The following is a 24134-nucleotide window of genomic DNA, read 5'->3' as shown; positions in this document are numbered from 1 at the left end:
TCGTTTTCCACAACTGATGTAAGGAAATTCAATCTGATCTAATAATGTAAAACAGTCTCTTTAGAGAACTCAGCTTCTTTTGGATAAACATTTTGTACTTTTTAATCCCTTTTCACCTTGCTTATCTCCAAGATGGCATCTGGAGGTGTTGATACGAGAGAGCTGGTTTGTGTGACGAGAAAGACCTCGGATCCACACGGGGCACAGTCCCACGGTCCCTTCCGGCTCCTGTAGTCTGTATGAGGATGCCACTGTCCACCTGAGCGACAGGAGCCCTGCTGGCACCAGAGGCTGAAGCCTGTCCTCCTTGGTTCTGTCTGGGCTCTGCAGGCCTGCTGTCTTGAGTCCAAGTCAGTCCTCCCTAGGACTGTGTGTCCCCTGAGGTCTAGCTGTGCTGCATGGCCAGTTCTCGGTCAGGATGATCTGCCATCTGGCCCACAGCCACAGTGTCCCTCACCACAATGCAGCAACACCCGTCTCCCCGAGTAAACCTCCCAGCCAACACCATCAATCCCTGTGAGCTTCTAGGGGGACCAGGAAAAAGTGGACACTGTCCTCGCCCCCTCACCCCAGCCCCAGGAGCTGAGGAAGCCTCTGGAGGCTTAGCTGGGAGGTTCCTCACTTCAGCTGGGAGAGGGTCAGAACACACCTCTTTCCCTACTTACTCACCTGCTTCTGACAGCCTCTTTCCTCCCACAGTTTTTCTGAGGCCAGAAGGGGTGGGCTTTCCCCTTCCTTCTTCCCTGATAGAGACATCCCCTATCCTGTACTTTTAGGAGGCATCTGTAGTCCCCTTTCCTGGCACTTTGGTGGTGGAATGACTGCCAGGAAATGTCACGTTTGGGTGAAAGGGATGAAAAACCGTCTGGTACTTTTGAAAGATGACCTCAGTACACAAGAACACCAGCTCCTCTGGCCAAGCTTCCAGACTGGACAGGAGACCACTCTTCTGGCCACACGTGCTCTTAACACCTCAAAGATAGGCAAGCAGAAGGGAGAGGAAATTACTTAGACCCGAAAGATAACCGATGTTTTACAGCAAGGTGAACATTTATTCCAACACAGAGCAAAAAGCTACACTTTCAAATTGGTCAAGGGAGCCTCATGGCTGAAGTCCAAGCACTGAGCCGCTAAAGACACAGACTGACCTTGAAAAATGTTCGTTTTATAGGAATATTTTGCTAGTAGCATTCAGGGCAAAATGCTCAATATCTGGCAATAGCTGAGGTGTCCAGCCCAAACGTTTGACATGGCAGCCTCATTCGCCAAGGTCGTGCCTCTGGTTGCCATATGCAATGAGGGGACTCTGGCTCCAGGACCACAGTCTGGCTCCCTGGGGTGGGGCAGCTGGAGCAGAAGGCTGGCTTTCGGTGTTAACGGGAGGCAATATGAGTGAGTGAGTGTGGCTGACTCCACACCGTAAGCTAGCCCTTTGGGGAAAATGCATCTTAAAACTCACATTCTACCAATGTAAGAACCATGGTTCATAAACCTCCTGAATCTGCCAGCAAATCAACAAAATGTGTGTGTGTGTGTGTGTGTGTGTGTGTGTGTGTGTAAATGAGAGATGAGAGGCATATAATTGTTTTGTTCTGTTTTTTCCAAACATCCAAAGGAGCATCAGACCTGTATCAGCATCCGATGGAATGAATTTAGCGCAGGGACTTGGTTACACTGGTGAAATATAGAGAGCAGGAAACAGCAAATAATAGGAATTAATGAAATAGAGGACGAAATATGTAAGAGAATCAGCAAAGCCAAATAATGGTTCTTTGAAAATGCTAATAAAATTGATATCTTTCTATAGGGGCTTTAAAATGTGTCCACAGATTCTCTGACAATCTTCTCAAAAGTGGGGCCTTGGGCTTCCCTGGTGGCGCAGTGGTTGAGAGTCCGCCTGCCGATGCAGGAGACACGGGTTCGTGCCCCGGTCCGGGAGGATCCCACATGCCGCGGAGCGGCTGGGCCCGTGAGCCGTGGCCACTGAGCCTGCGCGTCCGGAGCCTGTGCTCCGCAACGGGAGAGGCCACAGCAGTGAGAGGCCCGCATACCGCAAAAACAAACAACAAAAAAAACCCCGCCTTCCTTTCACAATATATTATTTTTTAAAAAATCATATACCCATGGGCTTCCCTGGTGGCGCAAAATAATAATAATAATAAAAGTGGAGCCTCATCCTGCTCCCTCTCCGTGTGGGCATTACCTCGTAACTCTCTTCCAGTGAGTGATGTAAGTGGAACTGATGATGTGTGACTTCAAGACTTTGCTGTCACCTGGATCCCTCTCTCTGGGGGAAGCCACCTGCTATGTTGTAAAGACACTCCAGCAGCCCTAGAGAGAGGTTCACATGGTGAAGAACAGAGGCCTTGAGGAATCTGAACCGCCTGCCAACAACCAGCACTGACACGCCAAGCATGTGACTTAGCTAACGGGGAAGGAGACCCTTCAGGTCCATTCCCAGATGAGTGCAATCTCAGACGGCACCTTGACTACAACCTCGACGGAGACTCTGAGCCAGACAGCCAGTAAGTCATTCCCAGGACCCACCCCCTCATACAAGTTGTGTGAGATAATAAATGCTTATAGTTTGAAGCTACTGAGACTTAGGGTAATTTGTCATGCAGCAAGACATAACCAATACACCCCTTACTCTCAAAGGAAAGTGAATCAAGAAAAAAAAGAAAGAAGGCACAGGCCAATATCAGGAATAAAAAAGAAGATATCACAAAAGATCTAACAAACATTATAAAGTTGTAAAAGTTATTTGCAGAATTTTGTGGTCATCATTTAAAAATTTAAAAAGAACAAATTCTTAGAAAAACACAATTCACCCAAACTGAACCAAAAGAAATGGAAGACTTACAGAAAGAAAATTCCAAGCCTGGGTCCAAAGAATGCCGACTCGCCAACTCGTTTCATGAAGCCAGTAAAACTGTGATCGAAAACCTGAGAAGGACATTAAAGAAACATCAAATATAAGCCAAACTCTTTATGAATATAGATACAAAAATCCTAAATAAAAATAGCAGTTCAAATTCAGTGATATATGAAATTTTTAAAATTTTAGCAATATACGGTTGCTTTAACATTCAAAAATTAATTATTATAATTCACCACTTTAATGGAGAAAGAGGAGAGAGGTCATATGATCATTTCAAACATGCACAGAAAAAGTATTTGGTGAAATTCAGTAACTGCTTATGTTAGAAACATTTAGAAAGCTAGGAATAGAAGAGGATTTCCTTAATCTGATAAAAGGCATCTACAAAAAGCCTGCTGCAGTCATTACACTTAATGGAGTGTAATCAGCCTCCCCTGAGGCTGATAATGCACCAGAGTTTCTTGCTACCCTCAGGTTACTCAACACTTCACAGGAGATTCTAAATCGTCACTAAAATAAGAAGATAAAGATAAAGGAATTAGAAATGAAGGAAAAAAATATTATGTTTAGTCATAGATGGCCTGATCACATAAGAAAAATCCAGAGAATACGGACATTTTCCTCGAATGGGTAAGTGCACTTAGCATACAAGCTCCCTGTTGTCTGTACCCCAGACCCAGCCTTCCAGAGCAGTTTCTTTCTGGAACTTTGCCAGTCATCAGGGTGAGGAGAAAGAGATGATGAACCACGCTCTGACTCCTGAAATCTTTTGCCCGATGTAACCCGAATTACCTGTGTCACGTGTCATTGGCCAAAGCACGTGACACAGCCACTCTACAGCGTAGGGCATGTCATCCTCCTGCAAGGAAGGGCGTGGCAGAGGGGAAGTGATGCTACAACCTGTCCTAAGAGTAAGGGGCAAAGGTGTGGAGGACAGAGAAAGAAGCAGGGAGAGATACAAGTGTGATGGCAGGTGACTAGACACCAGGATTATAGGAGAAAAGTAGCCAGTGAAAAGTTCCTGGGGCAGAGTTGCCAAAAGAACAGGTGGGTCTCATCCTCATCTTTATACAGTAAGTCCCCTACATACGAACGAGTTCCGTTCCGAGAGCACAGTCATAAGTCCACTTTGTTCATAAGTCCAGCAAACTAGGTCTAGGTACCCAACTAACACAATTGGCTATAACATACTGTACTGTAATAGGTTTATAATACTTTTCACACAAATGATACCTAAAAAACAAACACACAAAAAGTAAAGAAAACATTTTAAATCTTACAGTACAGTACCTTGAAAAGTATGGTAGTACCAGCTGTTTTACACTTGTTTCCGGACATCCTAAGCTTGAAATAAAGATACTGTACTACTGTGCTGTATACAGTACTGGACAGTAAAATACACAAACCCACAACCACTTGTAGAGGATGCACGCTCGTGATAATGTACACCAGACACGTGAGCTAACTACGTGATTGGACATGCAAAAGCAAGTTCGCATCTTTGAAAGTTCACAACTTGAAGGTTCTTATGTAGGGGGCTTACTGTACTTGTTTGCTTTGGTATAACATGAACTCCTATTTCACAAACATCTGATAAAGTCCATCACATACATAAACGCTTTGTGTGTTTTTGCAGGATATCAGGGACAGGAGATGAATTTCATATTTGAGTGTGCAGGGCAGGGAAGAGACCAGCCATGGGAGGTAAGAAGCCCACAAGGACAAAAGTTCAGCAAAAGCAGGAAACTAGAGTCGTATGTGACTGAGAATTTATGCCCCTGGGAATTTTCAGAAATCTGAAAACGGGCACTGGAATTCCCATGGATATGGAATTAGAAGCTTAAACTAATTTTCTCTAAATCTCAGCCTTCTTGGCTAAGATCCAGGTTATATCTATGACAAGCATGCATTTCTTAAATTAGAAACTAATTAACAAATATTATGGTTGTTTCGAAAACTCCAACCATATCCGTCAGTGATGAGATAGCTGAAGTGAGGTGGGTAAGTGGAGGTAACAGTGTTCTCCTGTGTTCTCAGTGTTGGCACAAAGTTACTCAGGGAGATCATTAAATAATTTTAAGCCTGTGTATTGCAAATGGTGTGTAACTAGGTTTTCTTCTTAGCTAATAAAGGCAATAGAATTAATAAATATTACCCAAGACGTTAAAATAATTTCAAATCTCAGAGACATAAAATAATGTTTCTGAGGTTAAATCTAAACAACTCTTTAAGAAAAAAAACAACAGGAATCTAGATAAATATTCAACCCAGAGTCAACCTTGCTGTTTGTGTCACCCCTAAACAGGGGCTTAGGTCATTTCCATGAAGTCAACCTTCACTACAGCAGCAAGAATTGTATGCCATTCTACACTGAAATGGGAGCCTTTAAAATGTGTTTGGACATAAAAGCCAATGCAAATGAGAATGCACAAATCTACACAAAATCTTTGCCATCTAGAGGTTATATTTGCTTTAGATATGAGAAATCAAGCCAAACAATCTCAAACTGAAACTCAAGGAAATTTGGGCTTCCCTGGTGGCACAGTGGTTAAGAATCCACCTGCCAATGAAGGGGATGTGGGCTCCAGCCCTGATCTGGGAAGATCCCACATGCTGCGGAGCAACTAAGCCCATGCGCCACGACTACTGAGCCTGTGCTCTAGAACCCGCGAGCCACAAATACTGAGCCCGTGTGCCACAACTACTGAAGCCTGTGTGCCTAGAGCCCATGCCTCACAACAGAGAAGCCACAGCAATAAGAAGCTCATGCATTGCAATGAAGAGTAGCCCCTGCTCGCCGCAACTAGAGAAAGACCATGTGCAGCAACGAAGACCCAACGCAGCCAAAAATAAAATAAATTTTAAAAAATACATAAATTAGGGCTTCCCTGGTGGCACAGTGGTTGAGAGTCCGCCTGCCGATGCAGGGGACATGGGTTTGTGCCCCGGTCCGGGAGGATCCCACGTGCCGCGGAGCGGCTGGGCCCGTGGGCCATGGCCTCTGGGCCTATGCTCCTTGTACCTCTGAATCCTTTACCCCTATTTTACCCCTCCCTCTTCCCTCTCCCCACTGGTAACCACAGTTTGTTCTCTATATCTATGAGTCTGCTTCTTTTTCGTTATATTCACTAATTTATTTTATTTTTCAGATATCATACAGTACTTGTCTTTCTCTGACTGACTTAATTCACTTAGCATAAGGCTCTCTAAGTCTATCCACATTGTTGCAAATGGCAAAATTTCATTCTTTTTTATGGCTGAGTAATATTCCACTGTATATATGAAACACATCTTCTTTATCCATTCATCTGTTGATGGACACTTAGGTTGCTTCCACATCTTGGCAATTGTAAATAATGCTGGTATGAACATTGGGGTGCATGTACATGTTGGAATTAGTGTTTTCTCTCTCTCTCTCTTTGTTATATACCCAAGAGTGGAATTACTGTGTCAAATGGTAGTTCTATTATTAGTTTTTTGAGAAGCCTCCATACTGTTTTCCACAGTGGATGCATCAATTTCCATTCCCACTAACAGTGTACAAGGGTTCCCTTTTCTCCACATCCTCACCGACATCTGTTATTTCTGGTCTTTTTGATGATAGCCATTCTGACAGGTGTGAGGTCATATTTCATTGTGGTTTTGATTTTCATTACCCTGATGATTAGTGATGTTGAGCATCTTTTCATGTTCCTGTTGGCTAACCATATGTCTTCTTTGGAAAAATATCTATTCAGATGTTCTGCCCATTTTTTAATCAAGTCGTTTGTTTTTTTGCTGTTGAGGTGTATGAGCTGTTGATGTATTTTGAATATTAACCCTTTATCTGTCATATCACTTGCAAATATTTTCTCCCATTCAGTAGGTTGTCTTTTAGTTTTGCTGATGGTTTCCTTTGCTGTGCAAAAGCTTATAAGTTTGAGTAGGTCCCATTTGTCTATCTTTACTTTTATTTCCTTTACTTTAGGAGAGAGATCCACAAAAACAACACTATGATTTATGTCAAAGAGTGTTCTGCCTATGTTTTCTTCTAAGAGTCTTATGGTTTTGGTCTTACCTTTAGGTCTTTAGTCCGTTTTGAGTTTGTTTTATCAATATATGATGTTAAAGAATGTTCTGAAAATGACACTTTTGGGCATGATAAAAATGCAATAAAGTTAAATGAATAGATTAGCAAATATATGTGTGGCACTTCTAAAGACAAAGAATTAATTTCCAAAATACCTAAAGACTTTCTACAAATTAACAAAGACAAGAACAGTAGAAGAATAGAAAAAGAATGAGCAAAGACAATGACCAGGCGATTCCAAGATATATGATGCACAACATAAAACATACAAATACCTCTATGTTCTCTAAAAATAACAAAAATCACAGCAAAACCAGGGAAAATATTCTGGAAGTATCCCTATTAGCCATATTGCAGTGAAGTGAGATTTTGGTTTTGACTCTCTCTCTCGCCATCCCCAACCCTGCACTGTATTAGGAAATGGAATATACATATATCTGTGTATCTTGCACTGAACGTGCTGGGCACATAGGCCCACAATCCATGTGGAACTGCTGAACTGAATTATGAATTATATTAGGGGCACAAGGAAAATGGTTATTTACAAAAGAGGATATCTGACTAGGAAACTGATATATGGAAAAAGATTTAGGCTCCCCAGTGATCAAAAAATTGCAAATTAAAACAGCCTGGCATTACCACCTTTCACCTACTTCATCAGCAAGAAGTCAAACAAGATCACAGCCTGGTGGCCTCAAGCAACAGGGCAGCCAGGTTGTGACCACTCTCGCCCCCTCACTGGAGCAGAAATTGCTGAAGATTTACCATGGTGGCTTCAGCACTGCTGTTTCTTTGATATGCTTACCAAAAAATGCAGTGAAAACCAAGTGTAAGCACCTTGGCTGCCAGAGACCCTGAATGCCCCATCTTTCCCTACTAGCAGTTACCAAAAAAACCTCAAAAGGCCATTTTAATTCCCTCTCCCTGTTCATCTGAGATCTGGTTTCTCAGGCAGCCGAGGTGCTGGATGAACGCAGGGAAACCCATCCATCAATTTTGTGGCCGCCATAGCATGGCAATTTTGAATCTTGCAATAAAACAAGATTAATGGGCTTGATTTCAGTCGGTTTGACATTTCAGCAATGAGGGTTGTGTTTGCCAGGTTTCTACACCCCTTTCCTTCTTGTCTCCCAGCCATTTTGTAATCAACAGCCAGGTCCCTCCTGCTCCTTTGGATTCCTGAAGAGAAATCATGGAAAAGGAACACGTATGGTGAGCTTGGAAAAGGCAAATCACTCTGATTTCTGCTCGTCTTCAAAAGCTAGTGGGGGGCTTCCCTGGTGGCGCAGTGGTTGAGAATCCGCCTGCCGATGCAGGGGACACAGGTTCGTGCCCTGGTCCGGGAAGATCCCACGTGCCGCGGAGCGGCTGGGCCCGTGAGCCATGGCCGCTGAGCCTGCGTGTCCGGGGCCTGTGCCCCGCAATGGGAGAGGCCACAACAGTGAGTGGCCCGCGTACCACGAAAAAAAAAAAAAAAAAAAAAAGCTACTGGGGATTTCAGTGGGAAATGGACTCTCACAGCCATGGTGATGGGACCAAGCATTAATTGTTGAATTGTCTGAGTGATCATTTCATCCAGCCAAATGCGCCTACCGTGCATCCAGCACTGTGTGGGCAGCTGGGAGAGGGGAGAAGGAATATACAAAGAATTCTAAGGGGGACTGAGGGCTGTTGGCATGGTCAGAACTCAGGGACGTGGTTCTAAATAAAAGTACAAGGAAAGAGCAAATGGGTTAGAGAACTGGGGACAGGCTTCTTGGGGAAAGTGGGACTTGAGTTTGACTTTAAAAGAAGATGGGGGGGTGGAAAAAAGATGGTGGACTAGGAGGACACGGAATTCACGTCTCCGCACAACTAGGGCACCTACCAGGCACTGGTAGGGGACCACAGACACCTAAGGGGATGGGAGGAACCCCCAGCGACCAGGTAGGCTGTGGGGCATGGGGAGGAGTGAGAGGGGAGGAGAAGTGGAGGCGGGATGAGACTGGCGCCCCTGAGGAGTGGCGGGGGGGAGGGGAAGGGATCCCACGCCCAAAGGGGGAAATTGGGGGACAATTTCCCAGGGGCCAGGTTTCCCCTGCCCACTTGGGGAAGAGTTCCTACATCCAGCGGGACCCACCCATAGTTGGGGGTCCAGCGGGGACAGGAGAGACCCTGGGGGAGACAGTGGGGAGGGGTGTGAAGTAACGGGAGGGAACACGGCCAGTGCCTTCCCCGTCCACTTAGGCACCAGGGAGCCTATTGGGCTCCTGGGCCTAAACCTCTGTCCTCGGAGCCTCCCTCCTGCCACGCAGAACCCAAGCCCCGCCCCATACCCCCACCCAGGGCCCTACATCTACACTCGGAGACCCCCTCCAACTTGCTGGGCCTAAACCCCACCCACACAGCCTCACCCAGGGCCTTACCTGGAAACTCCACACTCCAGAGGCCCTCCTTTCCCGATGCTGCCTCTACCCTTCCACGCAGGTCCTAAGCAGAAGCCCCGCCCCTTGAATGTCACCCCACCTAGGGCCCACTGTGTCCTGACCCTAGGCCCCGCCCCACACTCAAACATCACACTCTACCAGGCAAGGTCCACCCCATCCTAAACCCCTCCCCTGCCTAAGTTCCACCCCCACCTAAACTACACAACCATAGACAAGGCTTTTTTTTTTCCTCTTTGAGATTGAGGTTCTGTTTTACCTTGTTGATTCATTGTTGTTGATTCATTTATATATTTATTTTTTTCTAATAAATATTTTATTTTTCTAATTTTATTTTATTCTTTATACTTTGTTATTGTTCTCTCCTTTTGGCTTGTTCCTGTGCCCTCACCTTTTGTTTTTCTTTTTTCTGTTGTGGTTTTATTTTACCTTGTTGCATTTGTTTCATTATATTTTTATTTTTCCTAATATATTTTTTATCTTTCTAATTTTATTTTGTTTTTTATTCTTTGTTATTGTACTGCTCCTTTTCTTCTTTCTTTTTTTTTTTTTTTTTCTGCCACACCACATGGCTTGCAGGATCTTGGTTCTCAGGCCGGAAGTTGGGCCCAAGCTCCTGTGGTGGGAGCTCCAAGTCCAAACCACTGGACTAACAGAGAACCTCAGACCCCAGGGAATATAAATGAGAGTGAGGCCTCCTGGAGGTCCTCATCTCAGCACTAAGACCCAGCTCTATCCAACAGCCTGCAAACTCCAGTGTTGGACACCTCAGGCCAAACAAGCAGTAAGACAGGAATACAGCCCAACCCATCAAAAAAAAATTTTTTTTAATATGTTACAGATGAAGGAGCACGGTAAATACCTGCAAGACCAAATAAATGAAGATGAAATAGGCAACCTACCTGAAAAAGAATTCAGAGTAATGATAGAAAAGATGATCCAAAATCTCGGAAAAAGAATGGAGAAAATACAAGAAACATTTAACAAGGATCTAAAAGAACTGAAGAACAAACAAACAATGATGAACAACACAGTAACTGAAATTAAAAATACTCTAGAAGGAATCAACAACAGAATAACTGAGGCAAAAGAACGGATAAGTGAGCTGGAAGATAAAATGTGGGAAATAACTGCCAGGGAGCAGAATAAAGAAAAAAGAATGAGAAGAATTGAGGACAGTCTCAGAGACCTCTGGGACAACATTAAATGCACCAACATTTGAATTATAGCAGTCCCAGAAGAAGAAAAAAAGAAAGGGTCTGAGAAAATATTTGAAGAGATTACAGTAGAAACTTCCCTAACATGGGAAAGGAAATAGTCAATCAAGTCAAAGAAGCTCAGAGTCCCATACTGGATAAACCCAAAGAGAAACATGGCGAGACACATATTAATCAAACTATCAGAAATTAAATACAAAGAAAAAATATTAAAAGCAGCATGGGGGGCTTCCCTGGTGGCACAGTGGTTGAGAATCCGCCTGCCGATGCAGGGAACATGGCTTTGTGCCCTGGTCTGGGAAGATCCCACATACCGTGGAGCAGCTAGGCCCATGAGCCATGGCTGCTGAGTCTGTGTGTCCAGAGCCTGTGCGTCCGGAGCCTGTGCTCCGCAACGGGAGAGGCCACAACAGAGAGAGGCCCGTGTACCGCAAAAAAAAAAAAAAAAAAAAAAAAAAAAAAAAAAAAAAAAAAAACCGCAATGAGATATCACCTCACACCTGTTAGAATGACTATTATTGAAAAGATAAGACATAATAAGTGTTGGCGAGGATGAGGAGAGAAGGGAAGCCTTGTGCACTGTTGGTGGGAATGTAAGTTGGTGCAGCCACTATGGAAAACAGTATGAAGGTTCCTCAAAAACTTAAAAATAGAACCACCATATGATCCAGCAACTCCACTCCTGGGTATTTATCCAAAGGAAATGAAAACACTAGCTCGAAAAAATATCTACACCCTCATGTCCATTGCAGCACTATTTACAATAGTCTAGACATGGAAACAACTTAAGTGTCCATCTATTGATGAATGAATACAGAAAGAAAAAATATGTGTGTGTGTTTGTGTGTGTGTGTATAAAATGAGATATTGATACGATTTGGACACAATAAACAAGGAAATTCTGCCATTTGTGGCACCATGGATGAACCTTGAGGGTATTATGCTAGGTGAAGTAAGTCAGACAGAGAAAGACAAACACCACACGATCACACTTATATATGCAATCTAAAAAAACAAAACAAAAAACCTAACTCATAGATATAGAGAACTGATTGCTGGTTGCCAGAAATGTGGTGGGGGAGGGTGAAATGTGTGAAGGCAGTCAAAAGGTATAAACTTCCAGTTGTAAAATAAATAAGTCCTGGGGATGTAATGTATAGTACGGTGACTGTAGTTAATAGTACCTTATTGCTTGTTTGAAACTTGCTAGGGAGTAGATCTTAAAAGTTCTCATCACAAGAAAAGAAAATTTGTAACCTTATTCATAATCATATTCATATGCATATTATTCATATTCACATGCATAGTATAATCAAAGCGTATGATACTAGCATAAAAACAGACACATAAACCGATGCAGCAGAATAGAGAACCCAGAAATAAACTTACACATATATAATCCACTAATATTTGACAAGGATGCCAAGGTGTGGTGATGGGTATTAACTAGACTTATTGTGGTGTTCATTTTGCAAAACACACATATATCGAATCATTATGTTGTACACCTGAAACTAATATAAGGTTATATGTCAATTACATCTCCATTTTAAAAAATTTACTTAAAAATGGATATGGAATGACCAGCAAGATATTAATTAAGTGAAAAAGCTAGGTATAAACCAATATACCATGTGTGTATATATATATACATATATATACAGACATACACACATATATACATACAATTAATATATATACACATACATATTCATACATGTACCTATAATCTGGATATGCATGCAATATCTCAGGAAGGATATATAAGATTCCAGGATCAGTAGTTGCCTTTAGAGAAGGGCAGTAAGTGATGGGGGGTGCAGAGGAAGGGGGAGGGATCCTTTCTTTGCCCTATGATCCCTTTTGAATGTTTTAAATTTGGTATATATGTGTATATTGCCCACTTAAAAGCAAACAGGGAAAATTTCTGAAAAATGTCAGAAACTATTCCCACTAAAACAACTACCAAAAAACTATTACAAACAAAAAACAAACACTCTAAATAGGAGGTCAGCTGGGCAGAAGGCAAGACCAAATAATTCTCAAAAGAAGAATGGTCAGGAACTTCCCTGGCTGTCCAGTGGTTAAGACTCTGTGCTTCCAATGCAGGGGGTATGGGTTCGATCCCTGGTTGGGGAAATAAGATCCCACATGCTGTGCAGCACGACCAAACAAACAAACAAAAAACGGTAATAAAGGTGTATTACAAAGCGCAGTCAAAATAAATGTCAACAATTGGTCAGTCTCACAAAGAAACAGCCCCCAAACCCCACAGTTTCTCAACCCAAAGTGCAGGACAGGCCAGTGATTGGCTTAGATTCTCTAGCATGGATCCCTAGTGGGAGGGGGTAAAGAGGAAGGGAGGGAGTTAGGAAGGAGCGAAGTAGGAGAAGGAGGGAAAGAGGTAAGGATGGAGGGATGACACCTGATCTGGTCCTTGGGTGGGGAGTGACAGGCAGGAGACTGGGACAATTTTCTCCCCTGAGCAGGAAACAGGATCCGAGGCTACATGTTCACTTTTCCAATTTAAGGCTTATCATCTCTTACAGTATTTATAATCACAACCCCATGCAAACTTATGTGAATTTTCTTCCCTTTCCCTGTTTTAAAGTAAAACCTTAATGAGTCAAAGAATAGAGCTTTCAGGAAGAGATTCTGAATGAGCTCAACTGCTTCCTTCACAAGTTAACTGTTTCTAGAATAGTCACAATGGCAATTAGAAACAATCCAAATGTTCAATAATTACAAGCTGTTGGTTGCTCTGCTCTGCTTTTCATCTCACCTCATTGAATTCCCCCAATAGCCCTATAAGTTAGGATTTATTTCCATTTTATAGATGAAGTCGTCGAGGCTCAGAGGATTTAAATAACTTTCCAAGCATCCCCCACGCCAAACGTGGGGTGGTCAGGATTTAAAACCAGGCTGCACGGTCCTCTTCCATGATGTCCATATGGACACCATTTTCTCTCTACCTCACAAGGCCATACAAATAGTGTGGAAGGGATGGCCACCTTTATAGCCAGGGACGGGCATATCCCACCCCACCTGTCACCACCCCCCACATGGATCAGAGCCAGAGTGAGGAGACAGAGCCAGGACGGGTCACTTGCTGACATTAGCACAAAGAGAAATGATGAACAAATCAATGAGATGAGTTTCCATGGAAGCCATCCACCTAAAGTGATATCAGTGTGCTCCTGGATGGATGAAGGAGCTTCTGAAATCTTAATAACCAGCCTCAAGGAAGACAGGCTGTCAGGCTGAAAATTGTAAGATCCCATTGTTTAACTTGTGTTTAAACACCACTGGGCCAGGCAATAGAGTGGACAAGAAGCTCTATTGCAGCCAACAAAGCTTTTGTTGACTAATAAGGAATTTAAGTGAAGTTGAATGAGTCACTAGTACTTGTCCGTATCTATCCAGGAGTGAGACCTATCTGAAAAACATCACCCCAGACACTACATGTCATCTCTCATCAGTCCTCATGTCACTTTGCCTTTGTGCTACTTGATCACACCTGCCCTCTCGTCTTCCTTTCCTGCCTCTCTGTGTTACTCTCTCAGTGTCCTAACCTGGGATCTCTTCTCTGAACACCCCAATTGTTTGTCTGTCTTCCACTTCCTCTAGTGACCAAGACTTTCCAGGAGTGCCTACTGACAGGCCCCAAGCAGCATGTTCAATTGTCACCCCATCTCCACCTGATGTCTCTCTAGCACCTGTAACCTCCTCCAAGCTGAAATCACCTTCCCCTCCTACACTTCTGTCTCCTCCTTCAGTGCCTATCTTGGGTGAAGAGACCACCATCCTGGACCTAGAGACCATCACACAGAGTGAAGTAAGTCAGAAAGAGAAAAACAAATATCGTTCAATATCACCTATATGTGGAATCTAGAAGAATGATACAGATAAACCTATCTGCAAAGCAGAAACAGAGACACAGACATAGAGAACGGACGTATGGATACCAGGGGGGGAAGGGGGAGTGGGATGTATTGGGAGATTGGGGTTGACATATATATACTACTGATACTCTGTATAAAATAGACAACTAATTAGAACCTGCTGTACAGCACAGGAACTCTACTCAATGCTCTGTGGTGACCTAAATGGGAAGGAAATCCCCAAAAGAGGGGATATATGTATGTGTATAGCGGATTCACTTTGTTGTACAGCAGAAACTAACACAAGATTGTAAAGCAACTACACTCCAATAAAAATAAATAAATAAATAAATAATAAATAAGAGACCACCATCCTTCCAAGCACCTGAAGGAATAGACTCAAGCATTCCTTTTATTCACCTCCAGGGTTTCATCAGTAATCATTTTCTAATTAATCTGCTTCCTCAACATCTCATAGATCTAGCCTCTCTTTTCCATCTCCGTTTATACAACCTTGGTGTGGGTCCCATCATCTTGAAGCTTGCTCTATTGAAAGTACCTCCTAATTCGTCTTTTTGCAGCTTACCTAACCCTAGCTATGTGCCATCATTAGTGCTAACTTTCTACAAATCCAATCATGCTTTCACTGTTTAAAAGCCTCCATTGTTCCTGAGTCCACACAGCACATTAAAATCTGACCTCATTTCTGTTTTATTCTTGTCCTTGTTCCCCTCCCTCCTCTGTCTCACTGTCCCTTGTCACTCACGGAAGGCAGTGTCCAGCCTCCGGTTTCTTGGTTGGGACCCTCATGTCCCCTCTCCAGTCAGGGGAGACCCACTCTTCCTTCCACACTGGCTCTGATTCCCTCCAGAGGGAAAGCCTTTCCTGACTTCCTAGAGAACACCCCTCTCCTCTGCTATGTGCCCATAGCTCTTTGTTCATCAAGATAAAGAAGACGAGGGATCAAAATAACAGGAGCCAACTCTTCCTGGGTGCTTGTGAGTCATGCACTGTGCTAATCACTAACTTGGTGCCTTATCTCAGTGAATCCTCACCACGAGCCCACCTGCTTTAAAGGCGAAGAAGCCATTATCAACACGTGTGTTCCGTATCCTCTGTTTCCTTATCTGTCTCCTCATTAGATTGTATATGAGCTCCCGGGGATAGAAACGGTGATGTGTATATTCCCAGTGCCTGGCAAAGACCAGACACGTGATGAAAGCTCATTAACGCCTGAATGAAGGGAGGAAGACAGGGAGGAGGGATAAAAGGGAAGCAGGAAGGATAGAAGGAAAAACAAAGGAGAAGGAAAACATTCCAGACTCTTCTCATAGCCTCAACCTGCAATTCCACAAGAAGATCCAGTTCCCTTTGCTCCAACTTCACACATACCAAGCATCCTTCTGACTTGTAATCTGTCTCCTGAGCACACCTTCCCTGTCACTGGTCCAGGCTCTCCAATAACAAATTAAGAAAGCATCACTGGACTATACTTGGCCTCCCGTGGGCTTTTTAAGTTTTTTTTTTTTTAATATTTATTTTATTTATCATTATTTATTTTTGGCTGCGTTGGGTCTTCATTGCTGCGCATGGGCTTTCTCTAGTCGTGGCGAGCGGGGGTTAATCTTCTTTGAGGTGCACGGGCTTCTCATTGCGGTGGCTTCTCTTATTGCAGAGCACGGTCTCTAGGTGCGTGGGCTTCACTAGTTGTGGCACGGCGGGCTTGGTAGTTGTGGCTCGCGGGCTCTAGAGCACAGGCTCAGTAGTTGTGGCGCATGGGCTTAGCTGCTCCGTGGCATGTGGGATCTTCCCGGACCAAGGCTTGAACCTGTGTCCCCTGCATTGGCAGGCAGATTCTTAACCACTGCACCACCAGGGAAGCCCCTTCTGTGGGTTTAATGTGACTTGTGCTCCCCGGATCTGGCTCATCTACGTGACCAAATAAAGCCAAGGTTAAGATCATCCAAAGCTGGTTCCAGACCTCATGCGGCCTCCAGGAAGGTGTAAATCTGCCTTGCCCTGTTCTACCATCCCCCAGGCTATGCCTAAACACTTCCTCTGTCTCTCCCCCTACTGTCTCTCAAACCACCTTCACTACAAATAGACAAGCGATGCACCAAAACTTGACTTTCCCATTATTTCAGTTTCCCTCCCTAGACAGCTCTTGGGGCCTAAAGTTGATCTCATATTCAGATCTATGTATGTCATGTTGACAGAAGTATCCAGGCTGGCTGGCTCAACAAACTGAGTCTTTCTTGCATTAAAGCAACAAAGAAGCTGCCTTCTGATTAACAAGGAAATGACTCCATGGGAGAAATTTCCCAGACTCCCATCCAACAATTCATATAAGGTCAGAAGAGGGTACTGTTCAAAAGGCAGCGCCACAATATTGACTTCCTGAGATGATATATCGGAGCAAGAAGAAGGACTTAAAGAAATCAATCTCACTGAGCTTGGCTGCACAGAACTGGTTTTGTTGTGTGATGTAGCCCCAAAAGCTCAGTTACTTCTTTAATGCATGTGAGTCTGTGCCTCGTTTTTCACTAAATCTGTCATTTGACAAATGCAGGCTTCCACATGGCCAGGCCCAGGGGTGGCTGGCTGAGAGAAGGCCTGTCTGGAATGGCCACTTTGGGATCCAAGGGAAATTAAAGTATACCAAGGCCATAACAAAGGCCCTGGGCAGCCTGGGGCTGGGGTAGGGACAAAGGGTCAGGCTTGGTCATTGTCCCGCATCAGGGGGAGCCTGTTCCAGGGTCTATAACCAGACCAAGAACACAGGGGAATCAGGTCTATTCCAGTCCCTTCCTTTAGCTGATGTGATTGCTTTTACCCAAGGAAATGAAAGGGAACAGAAAAAGATTCAGCACTTATTAAGCACTTACTGTGTGCCAGCCACTGGGCATCGTACTCTATATATACCATCTCATTTAATTCCTACCGCAGCACTTTGATCAGGACATTCTACTTCATGGATGAGGAAACTGAGGCTCAGAGCTGTTAAAACTTTTCCCAAAGCCACATAGCTAGGAAAAGGTGTTGCTGGAACCTGGGGTCAGTTTCCTTTGGGCTGTGTGTTGTGCTCCTGGATAATTTTGGCCAGAGGGACAAGGACTAGTCTTACAAAAGGGTCTCCCTGGCCATTAGATGTCTTCAGGCCCAGAGGAGACCCTGTTACAGAATGAAACTTCCTAGTGAAAGGTGATTCGAATCCTGTAATTCATGCTGTCTGCACAAAATAATCTCACACATTACAAGGCTTCATACATGCATTAAAAAAATTATTCAAAGTGAATCTATCCATTGATACTTAGATAAATAAGGTGTTTATATACTTGATATTAACCAGGTCAGTTTGTGTGTTTTGTGTTTATATCTGAAACAAGGCCTGTGTCCAACAGGCACATGACAACACAATAATAATATCTCACATGATACCATGGTTAATAGGAAATGCAGTCCTAGCAAAACAATGAAGATGTGTTTGATGAAAAAATATTCTATACTACTTTAATTTTTAAGTTTAAAGTAATTTAAAAAATAAATAATTCAGTTCCTCAGTTGTACTAGTCACATTTCAAATGCTCAATAATCATATGTAGCTAGTGGCTGCCACATTGGATACCACGATTTTATATTACTTTAGTTCTACTTTCTTATTAGCCTTCCAAAAATTAGTTCTTATTGATATTATTAGTTTGGCAATAAATGCTTATTTAGATAGCTTCTAATATCCCAAATGTTCTTTTGCACCCAGTGTTTTTCATATTGTATTATATTCTTTAGTAGTTGTTTCAATAATGATCTATAAGTAGTAACCTCTTATTCAGACTTTGAAATTTTTCTCTTATATTCTCTCTCTTGGATAATAACTTACCCAGGTTTGGGATTATAAATTGTCAGTTATTTTTCCTCAGTACTTTGAAGATAACATTTAAATTTTTATAGTCCCTAATGATGTTGAAAAGAAGTCTTCTGTCATTCTAATTATGAGAAGTTTTTTGCTTTGCTTTTAGTTTAATGAATTTTTTGCTTTTAAGACATTTTGTTGTTACTGGTCTGTCATCTCATTATGCTATGACTAGTTATGGAGTTTATCTTGCTCTGTATCAATGCACTTTTTCAATGAACAGAATTGTATCTTTAACTTGGAAACTTCTCATCTACTATTTTTGCAAATATGTTCTCTGCCCACCCTTTCTGGAACTCCTATTAAATACACATGAATCTTCTCTTTTATGTCTCATATTTTCTATCTCTAAACTCTGTGCTATACTCTAGGTGGGTTTCTCAGATCTATCTTCCAGTTTACTAATTCTTTCTTTAGCTCTGTTTAAACTGCTATTTAGCTGATCCATTGTGTTTTTCAGTTTAATGACTGTAAATTTAATGACTGTATATATATATTTTATCTATGTAGGTTCTATTTTTTCCTATATAACTTTTAAATGTATTGTTTAGTTCTTCCATTATTTTAATCACTTTAAACAAATTTATTTTGTGGTCTCAAATGGTTTTAATATTTCTAATTATTTGGGTGAAAATCCTATATTTTGTTGTATCTGCTTTATCTCACAGTGATCCAATTCCTTATGCAGTTTGTAGTTTATTATTGTGAGCTCATATTTACTAGATATTGTTTTTTTTCCCTGAGATGTCCCATATGCCATAGTTTTGGAAGTATCTTACAGAAGGATATTTTATTTTGTTGGAGCCCCAGGAATTCTGTCCATCCTTGATGCTTACAGTTTACACATCTGGAGGCTAGTAAAAAACCAGAACCTATACCATGTAAGGTATAGGCTTGGGACTTCAGTTTCTACTCAGAGCCCCAGGTATGTAGCAAGATCCCCTGCAGTTTCTCTGGGCTAGTGGATAGAATTTCTATTGCTTCTTTTTATAGAGTTGTCCTAGCACGTTCAGGTTCTTTATATAGTTTACTGCCTCAAATATGCCCAAACCACAGGTTTTGTTCCAGTATAAATATTAGAACCCTCGGTACCTATATCTGGTCCCCCTACCCCTTAGGGCTTCCACTGCATCTGCTCAAGTGACCTCCTTCTTCATTCCTAGAACCTAGGGACTTCTCTCCCTTTTTTCAAGCTTGGTTACATATTTCAGAAAAATTATATCTTTTTTTAAAAAATTATTATTTATTTATTTTTGGCTGTGTTGGGTCTTCGTTGCTGCGCACGGGCTTTCTCTAGTTGCAGCAAGTGGAGGCTACTCTTCGTTGCAGTGCATGGGCTTCTCATTGCGGTGGCTTCTGTTGTTGTGGAGCACAGGCTCTAGGTGCGTGGGCTTCAGTAGTTGTGGCTCGCGGGCTCTAAAGTGCAGGCTAAGTAGTTGTGGCACACGGGCTTAGTTGCTCCATGGCATGTGGGATCTTCCTGGACCAGGGCTCGAACCCATGTCCCCTGTATTGGCAGGCAGATTCTTAACCACTGTGCCACCAGGGAAGCCCAGAAAAATTATATCTTATAAGAAAATGAGCGTGTTTGTTGTGGGAAGAAAGTATACACCCATGTCTCCATGCAAAGGTTTTTGTCTCGGATGTTCCTCCAGCAACACTTGAATTATACAGTATAAGAAGCAGAGAGAGAAAGAGCATTTATCAAGCCAAGGGGGGAAAAAAATTCTTATGACTATCTTCCCTCAAAATTGAAAAATACTGTTCAAATTCTTTCTTCCAGGGCAAGAATGTCTTTCCAGATCTCTTACAGATGTGGACAGAATTTGTTAACTCTTAGCTGCTCTTACTGACAGAACCATTAAGGCGCTCCTGTGCCTGCCCTGCCCTCTCCAAAATACCTTATTTTAAGAGCAGGGCAGCTCAGCAGGAACCACGGAAAGCAATTCCGTCCTTAAACTCAGAGCCCTCGTACATATAACTCTAACACTTGGTTTTTCTTATTCCTAAGGCCAAAGAAATGACAGCTTGAAGAAAGAGAGAGTGGTAGGAGAATAAGTTCCAAAAAGCAATTGATTATGTGGAACTCTCAGGAATGCTTTTGTTTGTTCCTTTAGGACTGTAGGGAGGTGGATTGATCATCTGGCCCGTTGGCAGGGGCAGAAATCAGTTATACATCCTGTATAAGCAGAGTCCAAACACACACACCAGCTGCTTTCTCCCCTCTGGTCCTGGGACATAGCCGTACCCTAAGCTGCCTCTTTTCGTGTTACCCCCAAGTGCATTAAGGTAAAAGAATATGGAAAAATCCATTTGCTCCTTTAGGGAACAGAGCTTGATAAAAACCTTTATCACAGTTTTGTGTACTTATCCATACTTACCTGTCAGCATCCTTTGACTTCAAGCAACAGAACTGATTCTAATTTAAAAGGAATTTTTTTTCAAGAATACTAGGAAGCTTGCTTTCCTTGTGTCCGTTTTCATATTCCCAGGCAAGAATCTAAATGGCATCACTTGGGTCACATGTCTATCCCTTGGTGATGGTGAGGGTGGGGAAGGAGATGGGGTATCATTACTGACAGAATCAACCATTCCACAACGAAAGGGGAAGGGATACAGAGAGACAAAAATTAACAAACCTCCAAGGCCTTATGGGAACCAGATACAGCCACTGGGGCTGGACCTTTCACATTCACACTGAGACAAGATAATGGACTTAAATTACTTAGCACAGAACCCGGAATATAGCAGGTACTCAAAAGTATTTTTAAGTTCCCTTCTTTCTTAAAACTTTACTTTAAAAAATACACCTTGGGCTTCCCTGGTGGCGCAGTGGTTAAGAATCCACCTGCCAATGCAGGGGACACGGGTTTGAGCCCTGGTCCGGGAAGATCCCACATGCTGCTGAGCAACTAAGCTCATGCGCCACAACTACTGAGCCTGTGCTCTAGAGCCCGTGAACCACAACTACTGAGCCCACAAGCCACAACTACTGGGGCCCACGCGCCTAGAGCCTGTGCTCCGCAACAAGAGAAACCACGTAATGAGAAGCCCACCCACCGCAACAAAGGGTAGCCCCCACTCGCCGCAACTAGAGAAAGCCCGTGCGCAGCAACGAAGACCCAACGCAGCCAAAAATAAATAAATTAAAAATAAATAAAAGAAAATATAAAAGAAAAAAAAAAAAGAATCCACCTGCCAATTCAGGGGACACAGGTTCGAGCCCTGGTCTGGGAAGATCCTATATGCCGCGGAGCAACTGAGCCCATGTGCCACAACTACTGAGCCTGTGCTCTAGAGCCTGTGAGCCACAACTACTGAAGCCTGCGTGCCTAGAGCCTGTGCTCCGCAATAAGAGAGGCCACCACGGTGAGAAGCCCACACACCGCACCACAATGAAGAGTAGTCCCGGCTCGCCGCAACTAGAGGAAGCCCACGTGCAGCAACGAAGGCCCAATGCAGCCAAAAAAATAAATAAATAAATAAATTAATTAAAATTAAAAACACACCTTCTCAACACCTCTAATCTTTTCTAATGTAATGTGATTATTTATCCGTCACTTAGTTATTGAACAACTGAGTTTCAGGTGTTGTGCTTGGTGCCATGACCAGCTATGTCCTGGAGTGAGACGTGGCCCCTGGGAGTAGAGAATTTGGATTGGAAGAATGTGAGGGGTGGAAAGGACCTTAGAAACCATCAAATCAGAATCTCTATCTTTCAAATGGGAAAAAAATGAGGCCCAGAAGTGATAAATGACTTGCCTATGGTCAAAAGGACAATTAGTGATGTAGTCAAGGGTGGGACCCAGGTTTCTTTTTTTTTTTTTTTTTTTTTTTTTTTTTTTGCGGTATGCGGGCCTCTCACTGCTGCGGCCTCTCCCGCCGCGGAGCACAGGCTCCGGACGCGCAGGCCCAGCGGCCATGGCTCACGGGCCCAGCCGCTCCGGGGCATGTGGGATCTTCCCGGACCGGGGCACGAACCCGTGTCTCCTGCACTGGCAGGCGGACTCTCAACCACTGCGCCACCAGGGAAGCCCGGGACCCAGGTTTCTTAACTCAGTGAGATACCCTAAGTAAAGCACCCAGTGCTGGACCTGATGTATAAGATGTTTCAAGGCTTGGGAGCTTCTTCTTATCTTCCAAACTCTAAGAGCCCATAGGGACCAAACAATAAATAAATGAGGCAAGCGTTAGAAAACCTTCACAGTGAAAGAAAGATGGTTAAGGACAACTGACCCTCGGCTCAGTGGTGGGGACTGAGGCAGACTAGACTTTCCACATCCTATCCGAATCCAGGATTGGCCTCTACCAGCCCCAGCTGGCTGCTGCCATGGTGTGATGCAAGCCCAGTGATGTAAGATCTCTAATTTTTCAAGAGAAGCTCAAATTTGGGTATTTATATGAATCCTCCATGTTTTAAAATGTTGATTCAAATTACTTTTTATTGTAGCTTCACAAAACATAGTTTGGATTCAGTCTAACCTCAGGGCTACCTAATTTACCTTCCAGGAGTTTCTATAGCCTGGATCTCTGTGGAAAGAATTCAAGGGATCTGTGAACGTGGTTGGGAAAAATATATATATCTTTATTTTCACTTACCTCCAGCTTAAATTTAGCATTTAATTCCATTTTAAATGTAGGTTACAAGTCTCATTATCAATACCTGTAACTTTTGTCCCCAGTAGATATCACAAATACTTTTATAAGGCAAATCACTTGTCATAGATATTTAGAAATATAAGTTACAATCCCATTACTTTGAAATTAAGGTGGATATTAAACTCTCCCCTGGATCTCAATCTTCCTGCCTGCAAAGGCCACAGCCGACCAATGATTGAGCACGCCTGCACCTGGTAGAAGTTCAGCCACAAAATGATGAGGCTGTGCGATTTGGTCACTCCCAGGGGATGACCCAGTCACCTATGTGGCTTTCCAGCATTCCCTCTATCTGCAATTGCTGGTTGATTAATATGAGAAAGACGTGAGTCAAAGATTATCCCAGGGTAAAACGTTCAATTCAAGCTAAGCCACAACAAGTTCATTACGTCTTTAAAAAATAAAACTTAACTCTAACTTTCCTGAATTTTAAACACATTTCCTCTTTATTTAATGGGTTAATAAAGAAGCACAAAATGACTATATCTCATATTCTTCATATCATTTTTAGTATTTCTATAATTATATATTAATACATTTGTTTAACTTTGTAGTCCTTTGTATTTTATTTTATGTATTTAAAAACTTGATTCCACTATCTAAAATATGACACAAATGAGCTTATCTATGAAACAGAAACAGACTCACAGACATAGAGCACGCTGGCGGTTGCCAAGAGGGAAGGGGAGTTGGGGAGGGATGGAATGGGAGTTTGGGATTAGTAGATGTAAACTATTATATATAGGATGGATAAACAACAAGGTCCTCCTGTATAGCACAGGGAACTATAGTCAATACCCTGTGATAAACCCATAATGGAAAAGAATATAAAAAAGAATGTATGCATATGCATAACTGAATCACTTTGCTGCACAGCAGAAACTAATGCAACATTGTAAATCAACTACATGTCAATAAGAAAAAAGTTTTTAAATAAAAAAATTTTTAAAAACCCTGACCATGCTACTATGCCCTGGGAAGCTAAAGCAAAAACAAAAACAAGCAAAAAACAAAAAACTTGATTCCACTAAATGCCATGTGGTATCCTGGATTGGATCCAGGAACAGAAAAACGATTAGTGGAAAACTGATGGAATC

General features: G+C 42.8%; 1 protein-coding gene across 8 annotated transcripts in view; it reads right to left on the bottom strand.

Moving 5' to 3' along the window:
• The window catches only part of MTHFS (methenyltetrahydrofolate synthetase), a 344713-nt gene that overhangs the window by 53986 nt on the left and 266593 nt on the right, over positions 1–24134 (bottom strand). For 5 of the 8 annotated variants that reach the window (XR_010839852.1, XR_010839853.1, XR_010839850.1 and 2 more), the window contains 3 exons: positions 2864–2946; positions 2204–2331; positions 670–972 (listed from right to left, as the gene is read on the bottom strand). Coding sequence is in view for 1 of the 8 variants with exons in the window: in XM_067030071.1 (XP_066886172.1) it covers positions 2864–2946 (83 nt within the window). In the remaining 7 variants the exon portion in view is untranslated. Of the gene's footprint in view, positions 1–669; positions 973–2203; positions 2332–2863; positions 2947–24134 lie in introns of those variants that run through there. The other 3 variants (XM_067030071.1, XM_067030072.1, XR_010839854.1) reach the window with 3 other exon arrangements.

This window comes from Kogia breviceps, chromosome 3 (genome assembly GCF_026419965.1).
Source record: "Kogia breviceps isolate mKogBre1 chromosome 3, mKogBre1 haplotype 1, whole genome shotgun sequence".
In the NCBI taxonomy this organism is placed as follows: domain Eukaryota; kingdom Metazoa; phylum Chordata; class Mammalia; order Artiodactyla; family Physeteridae; genus Kogia; species Kogia breviceps.
This window is presented reverse-complemented; position numbering and strand designations above follow the sequence as displayed.